Source organism: Mycteria americana, chromosome 17 (genome assembly GCF_035582795.1).
Source record: "Mycteria americana isolate JAX WOST 10 ecotype Jacksonville Zoo and Gardens chromosome 17, USCA_MyAme_1.0, whole genome shotgun sequence".
Lineage (NCBI taxonomy): Eukaryota > Metazoa > Chordata > Aves > Ciconiiformes > Ciconiidae > Mycteria > Mycteria americana.
This window is the reverse complement of record NC_134381.1, coordinates 3,600,792-3,615,280: the sequence shown is the minus strand read 5'-3', so window position 1 is coordinate 3,615,280 and position 14,489 is coordinate 3,600,792. Positions and strand designations below refer to the sequence as shown.

The 14,489-nt window shown below is 46.0% G+C and overlaps 1 protein-coding gene across 1 annotated transcript in view; it reads right to left on the bottom strand.

The window, feature by feature from the left end:
• Positions 1–14,489, bottom strand: part of CACNA1B (calcium voltage-gated channel subunit alpha1 B) — a 298,439-nt gene that overhangs the window by 177,935 nt on the left and 106,015 nt on the right. Inside the window, exons 5-6 of the mRNA XM_075519947.1 lie at positions 13,295–13,447; positions 8,884–9,071 (exon numbers count right to left, since the gene is read on the bottom strand). Of these exons, the coding sequence (XP_075376062.1) occupies positions 8,884–9,071; positions 13,295–13,447 (341 nt within the window). The remainder of the gene's footprint in view (positions 1–8,883; positions 9,072–13,294; positions 13,448–14,489) is intronic.

Sequence of the window (14,489 nt, the reverse complement as noted above, 5' to 3'; positions counted from 1 at the left end):
GGAGAACTTTGATTATTTTTATGTCACTAGGTTTCTGCCTGGCAGCAGGGCACAGGTGGTAGGCGATTCTGTTTGTATAAGAATTTTTGAAATTTGGGAAAGATGCTGAGAACTAGACAATTGTCACACATAAGTGATAATAATCATCTAAATGAATGAACTTTGACCTAAAAGACTCCTTTTTCTACATAATAATAAAACTCCCTGCCACTCAAGCAAAACACATGTTGTAACAACATAATGGGATGGAGCAGGCTTAAAACCAGCATGAAACATGGGCGAAATCCACACCTCTATAACCGGCTGGCATCAACCCATTCAAGACCTCAGAAGAGGTATAAATGGGACATGGGCAACACACAGGCCACATGCAGGCTCTCTCTGTTGGGGTGAGTTTCACACATGGCGAGGCTCCAGCCAGAACTTGGTGGTTTTGTGCTCAAGTTAATAGTTTGGTGATCTGTTCTGTACTTTTCGTGCAAGGGCTTGGTCATCACTAAGTCGGTCCCTGCCTTCTGCAGGCTTCCAGTACTGGTTCTGCAAAAGCACCGATCCACAGTCTGGGCTCTTCCCTTCTTCTTCCCCAGCTATTCACTATGGCACTGATCTTGCACTCAAAGCTGCTGCCAGGCTCTTGACTGCCTGCTCCTAATCCTGCCATCACTGCCCAACTTTCCTGTAAGTGATTGGTGATACTGAAACACAAGAAATCAACATTAGCCCCACAGCAGCAGCAAAAGACTGGGAATTATCTACCAGCTTTGTGTGCACATATAAGATGGCTGATTCTTATTAGCAAATTGAAGTCATCCTAACTCAATAGTGAACGAAATTTAACACTAACAACATTAGGGGATTTTCTCTTCTTTATGAAACTGCAGGGAGAAAGAGAGCACAATTGCATCCATGCAGCACCTTAGCACAGCACAGGAGCTCAGCTCCCATCTCCGTCGTGAGTGCACGACACCAGCACGTTACACGTGCACTGCTGGCTCCGTAACGCAGCGCCTGGTCCCAGGCATCTCCCTCAGCACTCAGTGCATTTCCAACAGCAAACGCACAGTGACAAGAAAAGTTCAGCACTGGTGAGCATGAGGTCCCAAGGGTAATCTCTCCCCAAGACAGGGCTATGGGAAATTTTACACTATATATGTAACCCAGCTGTTAGGCAGATGCTGTGTGCCCTTGGCTCTGAGATGCTCTAAAAAGATGAGAAGTCAGCACAGGCTCTTTGCTACGGGCAAGACTGTGGTGGCACATTTCTTTACACATCTCTAAGCATTGCTTGCTTTATCATTGTTAATATTTTTCATCTGTTTGCTCCTTTCTTCCCACAGCGTGCTGTATTATTAGATCTCCAACAGGGCTATGTCCACCTCTTTGAAGACCCAGGTAAATCTTGAGGCCATATGCTGTGTTCCCAGAGAGCATTTCAGCTTGTGCAACACAATATCAGAAAGCCTAAGTGAAAGCAGAGCACCCTTGTTTTCATGCTGCTCTTGTGCAGCTGTTAATGCCATGAGGGGCATCAGTCCCGTGGTCTGTTTTGCTGGTACTACTTTCTTCCAGCCCTGTGGGTCTTGACACCCCACATTCAACTGGAGCAAAGCTTGCCCCTTGGACACGACAGAGAATGCAGTGTAAAAGAAAGAAACCATATCAGAAATGTGTTGTGTGATTCAGAGTAGCAAAACAAAACCTTTCCTTGTGCTTATTCTTCTTAACATAATGTAAGGAAAGCACTTCAGGCAATTTTTTTCCCCCTTTTCCTGTCTGCTTACGCTTTTGCTGGCTAAACAGTTTTGTTCGTCAATATGTTAATTCAGAACAAGGAGAGCTGATGCACACACACACGAACAAAGAGTAATCATAGGAGACTGAACCCATCATAAGCCTCCTCAGCCACTAACACCGCAGGCTGCCAGCCCCAGGACACACAAATATCACTGCAAACAAAACCTCATTTATTCTCATCCATCTCAGTATCTAGCAATTGTGGATTTGTGCTTTAGTGGACTGGCTTCAGGTCACTTCTAACAGACAGCAGACAACAGCACATTAAGTGTATTAGGAGAGAAGAGCAATTTCAAAGCCACCTTCACAGACTCCCACAGGCTTTGCTATTGCATTTACCGCTATACCAAAGTAGGCGTGACAGTCACACGTTAGGAAAGCCAAGTGCATAACCTCACAGGAAACCACAATCATGAGCAAAGGGCCGGCAAAAAGCCACTTAAGTCACCTTTAAGCCTTAACTGGCAGGTTTAAGAGGTGCTTGAGAGTGTGGGAGCTCTTGAGCCCGGGAGGAAACTCACAAGCAGGCAGCAAGCCAAGAGGAACCTTAATCCAAGTCTCTGAGATGCGGGGATGCTGCTTTATGTTATTTATATCCCTTCTGCTTTCTGTTGCACATTCACCTGCACCCTTCCTCTACCTTCTTGGAGGGTTTTGCACAGGAAACCATCTCATGGTCCAGGCAGCCAGTGCTAGTCACGTCCAAACTCCTCCTGAGGAACATCACCTTTGATTCCTCAACTCACAGTTGTGACTGATGAAGACCGAGTGTCAGTGGTTCGATCTTTGTAGATAAATGCCCCCAGAAAGGCATATGCGAGCTCTCCAAACAACCGGGTCAGACAGATTCTCTTCTGCCCCTACAAGCCCCAACTCATTCACCACCCCACCAGCAAAACCATCTCTGGCTTGGGCTGGAAATGGAACAACAATTATATCCCAGCCTTCTATTTCTGTATCTTTATAGGGATCAAGAAATTCAAAGACACAAAGGGGAATGAAAAATACCAAGTGAATCATAAGCTATTCTAGATTCAGTGAGGGTAACATTCTAGTTGGGATCCAATTTAGGATAGACTTACATTTTATTTGAACTGTTGATTCCTACTTACAAGCATATTAGGTTAGGCCCAGTCCACAGTCTTGAAATACCCACCGGACACTAATATTTGTCAGTAGAAAAACAGAAGAAACATGAAAAACTCTTGCCATTAAGATCAAAAGAGAGTGAGTGTACACTTTGACATTTCTCCTTTCCTGCAAGAAGTCCCTATTTTGCAAAGCAAATTCCACCATGTAGCTTTGAACTCCTGTAGAGAAAAGATAAAAGGTGAAAACCCAGCTCTTTGAAAGTCAACATCAAGACTTCTGCCAACTTCAGATGAATCAAGTTTGACCCGTGATTTTCTGTAGGAGAACTGGGACCACAAACCATGCTCCTCAGCACCTTGGAAGCTCATCATGCACCTCCACTGCAAAGGCATGACTACAATTCACGGAGGGGTATAGACCAGCTAGCTCAAACAGTGCTGACTGTGTAACGACCACAGCAAGGAGCTGAAAAACCTTCCTAATCCACTGAGTATACAATGGAAAGCATTGGGCTCCAAGCTAACCACAGCTACAGTGCTAGGTCTACCCTAGCTATCTCACTGAAGGCTCTTCTCTGGTTACAGACTTCGTAATGAATGCTTCTACTTAGCACAGTAAAAGAATTGGGGAATTCATGGGCAGGCACAAGACTTTTCAGGTTTTTCTCACTTTGCAAAACAAGGTGAGCTTCCCATGGCAATCAGGATCGAAGGCAGGAGAGTGTTTCACGATGGGAAAAACTGAGAATTACTGCTATAGAAGAGGAAAACAGCAGTTATACTATTGACTCTTTGAAAAGTTTTACACCTCCAAATAGCCTATATTAGCAATATGCAATAGATGAACCACTGTCATTCACAAACACTAAGCATGTAAACAAGATGATCTAAAATACCATTGTTTAATTTGAAAACTAGGTCTGGAGGAAGATCAGGACTCAGATCCCAGGGCACCACAGTTTCTCTTGTTGAGCACCTACATTATTTCCTCCCATCTCTGTATTTGTCCCCAATACTCAGCTTCAGTTTTCTTTACTCAGACTCTGCACCTTAGTTTGCCAAGAACTTGGAGGCCATCACCAGAAATGCTCTCCTCCCTCAGCAATGCTAATATCCTCAAGCTCCAGCAGCCACTGGTTATTGTCAGACAGCTATGCTTAAAGCATGATAACAAGTGCAGCATGGTAATACTTAGCATATTAAAATAATTTGTGGCAACTAATGAATAAATTTACATAATGGTCCCAAGAGATAATCTGATCGCCACTTACCACTTACCTCAGTAATGGCTCCCTCAGGCACAAGCAAAGTGGAGGCAGCAACCCTTGCTGTCTCGCATCACCCCCAACCCCAGTGAGATGCTCCAGGTGAACACTACTTACTGCAGAAGGTGCCTGCCCTGAGCCACAGCGCTCAGAGCAGAGCCTGTGTCAGCACCACCAAACTAGGACACGGAATGGCTGCATCAGCCCGGTGCAGGGGCTGGTCCACGTTGCTGAGAGGCTCAACTCCTGTCGCTAGACCAGCCTGGGACTAAACTAGTCCCAGCTCCAGAAAAAGAAGTTAGGTTTGTTACTCTAGGGCATGTTGTACTTGAGCAGCAGTGCTGCCCACAGTGAGCTGGTGCTCTAGGTAGGTTTTTCCCTAATCTCACGGTCCAGAAGATGCTCTGCCTGTACTTCAGGGATCTCTGATCTGTCTGCGCTGGATTAGACTGAAAAATTGTTCACAACAGACTGTGACACCGAGTCCTCCCACACGGAGGAAAACAGTTTAGTTACTCGATTTTAAAGCATTCCCAGATCACATTGAAGCCTTGAATTAGCAGGAGGTAAGTGAACTCCACTTGCTGGAGAAAAAGGTTCTTCCCTGTCCTCAGGACACAGCAATTTTCCTAAATCACCTGTTGCTCCTTGGAACTTTTTGAGTAGAAACAGGCCACAGCTGACAAATCTGCAACTCGCAGAAGTGCTTGTTTGGAGCAATTGTTCTGATGCTGCTGATTCAGGAAGGAGTTTTCCCCAGCTTATTCTTAAAGCATTTCACCCAACTGATGATTCAGTCTTTCTGCTTCAAGCATAAATCACCTTCCAGATAAAGTCTTGCTAGAAAGCTTTCATTGGCCCTAATTAAAATGAAACTCTGTGAAAGTATACACAGTTGATCAGCAAGGAAAAATTGGGCTGAGATTTGTGAACTTGCATTCTCCCCGCCCTCGTAATTCCTCAATTTATCACAGAAGAAAGAGTGAATATTTGCAAGGTAGATTACTTACTGCAAAGCCTACCCTTTGATGTTATTTTTCACTAAATCTGTAGGAAGGCTGCATCTGGACCACATATAAAGTCATCTCAGTCCTTTGGAAACAAGTGAATAACCCTTCACAACAAACTTCTCTGTTTGGAAAGACCTGAGCCAAACCATCAAACTCAAGCCCAAGCTCCCTCTTTCCTGAACATCATTTTACACCAAACTCTTCAGCTTGCCTGATGCCACCACAGACCAACTTTTCAGTATCAAAGCTGCTTTCAGGACAGAGCAAACTCTCTCCCTTGGTTAAATTAATGCTGAACTGGTAAAGCGTGTCTCACCCTGCAACAGACCCTGGCCATCACCACTGCAAACTAAGAAAACGAACTCTTCTGAACACCCCACAACAAATGTAGTAGCAGGAAAAGAGAAGCAATAACAAAGCCCTACGGATGCAGGGCAATCAATCAATCACTATTTTCCAGAAGGAAATGAATGGCCCATTAAGGAAGCAGTCTGTAACCTCAACTTCCCCGTAATGGGTCTCCGTCCTAGACTGCCTGGCATCAAAGGGATTTCAGCCCTAAGAATGGACCCCATGCGGGGCTCTCTGCTTTAACAGCAGGAAGGGAGAGGCTTTGCACAAGCAAGGCAACAAACCTACCCCAAGCAAACCCAACATGTGGGCACACAAAGGGAGGGGTGAAGGAAGGGCTCTGCTAAGCCTGAGGAACAGCAGCCTTCCCCACTTTCTAGTTAGGTAGTGGGAGAAAAAACACCAGCCTTTTTTCTTATTAATGCATAATCACAATTTACTTAGACTGCATCTTGCCTCTTGTGGTCCCACAGCCTTTTGCAAATCTTAATTAAGCAAAACATTGAAAGTAGGTTCACAGCTCAGCTCTGATGAGTATCCTGCATCAGGGGAATGCTGGTTTCCTTGAGGAGACCAGAGGCTGGGGCTGGCAGGGAAACTAGCTCCACCATTGCAAAATTTTCCTGGCCAAAAACATTCTCAGCAGTGGAGAGCCCAAATGGTGAATCAAAGCTCCCTGAACAAGTAATAACCTCTGACACTCACCTGTTGTCTGAGCCTAAATATGCTGGCTTACTTCCTCTCCTCCATAAACCAAGCAGAAGGACCCTGACACATGTTCGCTTACCACACCGTTCAAGTTCTGGATGCAAGAGGCAACATCTTCCAGTTTCTTCCCATATCAACCCAGCATGGGTTCAGCAGTCATCCAGCTGGTTCAGGCCATATTAATGTGCAGTTGCTGAACTGACTGGTGCTGGATGGACGGACTGGTTGCATTGCTGTTACCTCTGCACAGTCTGACAACTGCATCCACAAACAACCACCATGCTGGGTTTTCAGTCATTGCTGCAGCATGGTTTGGGCTTTTGTTTCATTTTTAAATTTGATGAACTTAGAGTAGGCACAGAAGAAACCAAGACAAAAGCCAAGCGGCCAGAAAACAGCAGATGACTGAAGCTGTGAAAAAGTTAAGGGCTGCACAGAGTGGATCTTCTCCACCCACATCTTTTCTCAGCTACTAACCTGCAAAAGCACAGCCAGCTCCTCAGCAAGCAGAGCAGCACAGGGAGGGGGTGATGCAGCATGCAGGGCAGAGCCAAGGGAGAGGGGGCAGAGATGGCTGCTGGCACTGGTTACATGAACACCGTCTGCCGAGTGGTCCTGTGGCACGACACACACCACTCGCCCTCCACCCGACAAGCAGACCGTCCAGACACCCTCATATCTGTCAGGGACATGAACCCAGCAAGCATTAAAACCTAAGCTGGAGTCTCAGATGAGGCTGGACATTATACAACAAATACTCAACTGCATCTCATCCAGACGTCTGTTTCCAATTAGATTAATGGGTATCTAGAACGATACTATAATAGTTTTCAAAGCAATCCCCAAAATCAATACCCCAATAGTAAGCTCTGGTTTTTGCATGTGGTACAAAAGGCAGTTTGGGAGAAGATGATCTAATACACCACGTATTGATTAATCAATTCCAGCCAGGATGCTAATGGGCTTTTCTTACAACAGTTGGCACTAGAAGGAAGGAGCGGGAATGCTGAATGAGAAAGGGAGAAACTGGTTGTGTGATGAAGTTTCAGGGCGAGGGGAGGGCATGCAGTGGGGAAATGGGCCCTTCCAGAGATCACTCTAAGTGGGCAGAGACTGGGAAGAAATGGAGGAACTGAACAATGAATGGAGAAGGTAATAAATCAGATATATTAGCTTCAAACACAGCAGAATTGTACCTTGCAATTTACTGTGGTTGATATTAATACTTTCCTGTTGCTACAGAAACCCTCACAGGAAGGTCTGCGAAAGAGCCCAGCATGGGTCTAGAGTCTATAATGAAGCAGACCAAACACGTCGTAGTCCTACTGGCCAGTGAAATGGTCTGGAGGCATTATTAATGCCTCCCTTAGTTATTTTTCCACATTGGCACTTCTGGCTAGGACAGCATGGGGTAATTCAGATCATCTATGCACAGCTGTCAGATTGTCCTTCCTTCTACAGTCAACAGAAAGAAGCAGCCAGTGTAGCCATACACTGCTAATCGTCACCACTCGCTCTCTCCTTCATGCCTCTATACTTGATAAAGTCCTTTAATACCATAGAAAATGGAAGTACAAAACAGCTGGACCATCCTCCAAACCCGAACCATAGCACTTTACACCCACTGTAGAAACACGTGAAGATCTAAGCAAATCACGAAGCTGGGGAGAACAGGTCTGCAGCAGATACACAGGTCCCTTACAGCTCCCAAAGAAGAGCTGTCATACTTCGCAAGGAAATATGATACAGATGCTGGAAACCAGCTGAAGGCTCTATTCCCAGCCTGTTAGCAAGGGTTAGGTGCTTGCCTCTCAAGACAGGACACCTCAAGAGGGTAGGTATAAATTCCAGACACAAACAAGAGCATTACACTGCCTGAAAGACAGCAGAGTCATTCAGTTGTTGCTAATTGGGTGAGGTTGCCCTACTCTTTGTAAAACTGGAAATAGTAAAACTGACCAAGAGGTTTTGGCCTTGAGTGGCTGTGACAGTCATGGTCCTGGCTGGCAGGAGGCACAGCCAGCAAAGACCCTAGCGAGGAAATTCAGCCTGGTCTACAGCCAACAGAGTCACGCCAGGTGTGAAGGTGACTCATAGGGCTTTGTAAAATTCTATGGGAGTTGCCCAAACTAGTACTGGATCTCGGTGCTAACATCTAGCTGACGCTGTTCATTGATGTAGATTACAAGTTTGATCACGAAGGCTAGACCTAGTCAAGAGAGGAAACAGGTACAAAATATTAACGAGTCACTGGTTTTACTACCCTATATTGTGCAGTTGGGTAACTGATTTTCTATGGGACATCATGAGAACATGCTCTTACTCGCACACCCATCCTACAGCAGAGCATGCCAGCATCTTGGAGCAACACACACTAATTCTTACACATGGCAACACCACATTGACACAAGACATCATGTTGCAGGTAAGCAACATGCAGGCTCAAACCACCACAGCTCACGATAGAGGTTCAAAGGCTCTTACAGGACCTGCAGAACAACCCCCAAAACATAGGAACAATCCTCCTAAAAAGCAGGGTAAGGTGCTAAACAATAAGGTAAAAATGCACAAACTAAATTACTTTTTTTCCAGAACGACCCTTTCCAAACTAACACAATGCATAACAACACGCCAGGAGTCCTACAGCCCCATCAGCGGACTCACATTGTAGAGGATGTCAGTCCATCCCTCCATGGTGATGCACTGGAAGACGGTGAGCACAGCAAAGAGGATATTGTCAAAGTTGGTGATGCCATAGTTGGGCCCTTGCCAGTACTCCCTGCAGGTGGTCCCACTCTCACACTGCCTGGCAGGAGGTTCCTCTCCGCAAGGAAAATCTCCCACCTCATCACCTGCAGAGAAGAACAGTGGGGAGAAAAGTTACCAACTGAAGCCAGTCAAGCAGCTGGTGCTGCTGCATCCTCCTTGCACCACCACATGAATGCAATTTACATTTCAGGCTTCCTTGTGCCACTATGGGCATGTAAAAGATACTATGCCCATGTAATCATTTATATACTGCCATGTTATAAGAGACAGTTTAGTGGCAGGGTGGAGCAGAGCCATCCCTGAAGTGCCTAGGAGTTATAGTTTGCCCCAGTGTTCAGCCATGTCATGTGTGAGAAATGCTACAAAAAAATCAGTGCAGTAAAAGCAAGGGCTTTGGGAATGGTGCACGCTTCAAATGCTGTGAGCCAACAATACACCCTCATACAGCACAGCTAAGTCCTAAATATTGGCACTATAACATTAAAGCAAAAGGGCAGGTTCTTCACCAGTGGCTTAAGCAAGAGGTGCTTGTGGATAGCCCCAAAATTGTCCAGATAGAGATGTTAGACCACAGCTGCATGAGGAGTCCCTGGCTTCATCGCAAGGCAGTACCAGCCTGCGAGGTGGACTAAGAGCTCTAGCCCCTCTGTAAGCTTCATATTTCTGCCCCAAAGGGCAATGCTGTGGAGCGTAGGTACACATGGCAGGGAAAGCATCCAGCTGTCAGCTTGTCTGCAGCAGGGATGGAGTTTCTCTGCTGAGTTTCATTTCAGACCCAGAGAAGGCAAAGGAGGATGAGTCTGTCATAGTTAAGGACCTCAAGGGATGGCCAGAAGGGTGGCCATCGTCTTCCAGAATCAGCTGTGAAGTCTGAAGCATTGCAGCCCTCCAGAGACGTTGCGAGCACCAACACAGAGCAGTTTGGAAAACTAAAGTGCTGGGTTTTCAAAGTAAGTAAATATACTAAGTAATACTCCTATTTACACAGAGATGCAATTCGGGAAATATTAAAGGGTTTTAAAAGTGACACGTTATGGTAATGGAGCAGCAAACTGCACAAAATCAAATTCACCAGGGGGAAAACAAGATCAGCACTAACAATAATTAGGAATAATCATTCCATAGAGCAAAGCCTGCAGGAGGAAAACAAGATTGTCACTGTGGCTCCAGGATATACGTGTGTGTGTGTGCGTGTGACGCACTTTCCTGTTGACTCAACACCTTAACGCAGGGCATCTCTCTCCAGCTCCCATATGGGTCACCACAGGCTTTCACAAGGGCTTAGTGAGAAAGCCTGCAGAAAGAAAATACCAAATCTGGCTCTTGCAGACCATTTGTGAGTGTGTCTTAAAAGACAATCCAGTTTTATCTCTGGTTGGCCTTTTGTTGCCAGGTAATGCTCTGAAAATGTAATGCACATCTACTACGAAGGGTTGGGGTTTTTTTTCCTTTTTAAAAAAGAGACCAGAACTGGTCCCTACTCCCATGGCTGGGGAAGACAGAGAAAAAGGGAGTCTCAAGGTAAAATGGGAAACAAATGTGATGCCCTCCTCTCCAGGAGCAGCTTCAGGGCACTTGAGCTGGGTCAGCTGCGGAGGGTGGCTGCTTAAAAATAATCCTGTGTCAGCAGAACAGGACAGCATGGAGGATGCAGGGAGTCAGGCATCCACTGGAACATGCGCTGCCATTAATTTTTACCCATTTTTCATTAAAATAGAGAAATGTTTCCACTAGCTCAGAACAGTCTCTCAGGCTGCGTGGCAAAGGCCTTGAGTAACCCTTTTGCCATATTTAGGTCCCCACCATCCCTCTTCGTTGCAGTTTATTACTGACCTACCCTGGGCTACTGGATTAGCAGGGCTATAGCAACATTTGCTGTTGACACCTCTACTTGGTTCCCTCCACGATGTGCTGAAGCCACAGCTGGTACCTCTCATGGGGCTCCTGATTCCAGGAAAAATCCCAGGAGTTTGCTCACTTTGGGGATATGGAACAGAAACATGCATGAGCAACTCCTACTCCTCCAATTTGCTAGCCTCCAACAGAGGCATCTCTTTAATGAGGTTCACATTTCCACACTCAAACCAGACTTTGGAGCCCGTGGTATCAGGCCTGGGCTTGTTAATGCACATCTTTGGAGATGATGAGCACTTAGGTTTTAAAAAGCTCAGCTGATGGCTTTGCGGGATGCTCTGCTGCTCCGCTCACAAGGGACCACAGCGCCAGGAAACCTCACCACTCTCTGCCTTTCCAGAAACACCATCGTGTCATTTCCCGCCGAGCAGGTGGAATCGATCCCCATAATTCATCTGACAACCAGCTCGTTAGCCCTTGAGAAAAGCAGGGGCCAGTGCCTGTAAACACAGGCACCTTCCCACACTGCCCGGCCAGCGGATTCGGGGGGAGGTGAGCCCGGCCACGCCGCGTCCTCCCACCGAGATGCCAGGTGCTGCGATGCAGAGATATGCAACACACACAACAGTTTTTCGGCTGCACTCCCAATTCCTAGCTGGGAGCCACCCAGCAAGCAAGAGTCACTTAAACACGACGTTACACATGACAAAAATCTGTTCTCAGTCCCCAAGCCTGGCACAGAGATCTCTCAGTCATCACTGATGTCAGAGAGTTGTCTGCAGAGAACACAAACAGCCTTGGGTTTTATTTTTCCCTTTTACATTAACTAGTTTCTGGGGGGAGGGGGAAAAAAAAAAAATCACTCTTCTCTTTAGTTGGCTAAAGACTGGCTAAAGTCAGCCCATTAGCAACAGAGCCTCAGAGCTCAGCCTGCAGCCGCTACCTGCGAATGAAGGATGCAAAAAATCACCCACCTTGCTTGCAATTTAACAGATCTGAAAATGCAAACCTTCTCATAATTGCTTTCTCCCTGCCATCTCACCAAGAACACTCCTGCTTCCGACACCCCTGTATTGTCACCGTGGTTATTATTCCTCTGTAATTGCTGCAGTAGCCCCAGAGACCTTGCAGTGAGCTGAGACCTGTTCTGCTTGGCATGAACACACACACCCCGCAAAAAGATTTTCCTCTCCTTCAAATCCAGTCCAAAAATTCATTTCTTCCAGGAATCGTCATGCTTCGCTCAAGTCACAATACCTGACTGTCCTTCACAAGTTGTGTTATGTTTTTCTAACATTACATAGGAACATAAGCAAGAAAACAATTTCACCCTGCTTTTGCAAAGCTCTGTGTAAACTGAATATATTAAACTGTTTCCATGTTGTTGTTAGAAAGCGCTGTGAAGGATGCCCAGAGATTTGGCAGGGATGTTGTTTTATTACCATTTGAATGCATACAAATAAATCAATATTAAGACCTATTAGTGATAATCACTGAAAATACAAGACTGTGTTTTAAAGACAGTCAATTGTACCTTAAATTGTAATCTTTTGGAGACAAGAACAATATTTTCATCCGTGGATAGCCCAGATAACCAACACATATTAGCACTACTATAAAGGAATATTAAAAAATTACATGGAAAAAATTGGCTTTTTATTTTTTTTCAATTGGAATGAATTCTGAACGAACCATGGACAAGCAGCTGGATTTGACATGGCAGCCAGTCCCAGCCGAGGGTCTCTGGGCATTACTCCTCTCCACCTCCATCTTCCTGGCTTTATTAGTCATTCACAGGCAGACACATCATTTACTCTGCAGTGCCCAATTTCCCTTGCCCTTCTCTGTTTGAAGGACATTTTTATCCCTTCTCCATCAAGGGGCTCCTTGCTTTCCATCTATTGTCCTTTTTTTTTTTTTTTTTTTTATTTTTTGGTTGCTCCCAGTCTTTCCAATCTTACTATTTCACACCAAAGTTTTCTCATACCCATGCAACTTGCCCCAGAAACCTTGCAAGGAAATTCAACATTCAGCAGCTGTTCATAGAGCTAAACCCAATGAAAATGTAAACAGAGACCAATGAATGAAAAAAAATAACAAAAAACCCCCACCCTTCAGCAAACTGGAACAACAGGAATTTGGTTTTCTCCCATGAGAGGAGGCCCTAAGCACCTTTGTCTCACTCTTGCATAGGCTGAGAGCAACCCACTAGCATCAGGGGTGCTGTGGTGGTGTAACAGAGAGAGGAGAATCTGCCCCAGTGCATGTAGGGTGAGCACAAAAGTCTGTTAACTCTTAGAGTAGGTGGGTAAAGAGGGAGAGAATGCAGCGAACGTGGAAGAGGAAAAAGGAAAAGCAACATAAGAGCAGGATAGAAAGCATCCCGATGAGATGAAGGAGACTAGAAGCATCGTGACGATACGCTGGGAGGGGAGCAAAGCTCAAAGCTCACCTGTCTCATTAGAGAAGCAGGTTTTATGAAACTTCCCCATGTAAAACTCCAGCCCGATGATGGCAAACATCACGATGGCGAAGAAGAGGAGCAGCCCGATCTGAAGCAAGGGCACCATCGCCTTCATGATGGACTTGAGGACAACCTGCAAGCCTGTGGGGACAAGGAAAAACATGTAATCAGTGAGGGAAAGAAAACAGGGGCTTCAGGGTGGGGGCGAGGTAGGAGAAGGGCTGTCTAAGGGAAAGTTTAGGCTTGGCAATACCAAGCAATGCTGCTTTTCCCAGAGTGCTATAAAAAAGATGCTACAGCAATAATGTACTCAAGATGCGAGAGAGACAATCAGGAGAGTTGTCTTTTTCTGACCCCTCTTCTTCAGATCACAGATTCAAAGGTCTCTTAAGCTTCAGACACACAAAAAGGACTTCTGCAGCCGATGGAGTCCCAAGACTCAGTCTGGAGCTGGACCAGGTCCCTAAGGCAGGTCCTGCAGCAGTATGGGTGCAGCAGCAGAGCTGGGCACTGCTGTGGTACCCTCCTGTCCCAGGCAGGGCAGGGAGCGCTGAGCTGCACAGGAGCTGCCTCTCCCTCCGTGACACACGGAATAGCCACGACGCTGCCGTGCCTATCACATCCCGCTTCTAGAGAAACAAAACCCCGTCTCCAGGGCTATGCATCCATAGCTTTGTCACTGGCACTAAAACTGATTTTCAATTAAAACCAGGGGAGATAAGGCGAGAGAGGTCGGAGAGATGGAGGTGTCAGATAATGTCATGCAGACGCACATAACAAAAAAACTTCAGCGATAAACAGCAGCTGAAAGCCACCTTGGTGGCCTTTCCTAAGCTATGGAGAATGAAGGATCGTCATTGTGTTGCCACCTTGTACAGCACTACTGAGGTCAATATGGGTGCATGCAGAAAAAAAGCATGAAGATCTGTTGGACAGGAAAAATACTGAGACTGTAGAAGAAAAGCATATACCATGCTTGTGTATGAATGCACCTGGAGGTTGTATGTTTACTACAGGGTCAAAACACAGCACACAGCCTTCACAGCATCACTAAAAACATGAGAGCAAATAATGCTCTGTGGGAAAATACTGTGCTGGTCCAGGACACATCACCAGGTGGGAGAGAACGTCCTCCTGGGGGGAACATGCAACCCACACCAGGACAGGGACACCCCTGAGGGGC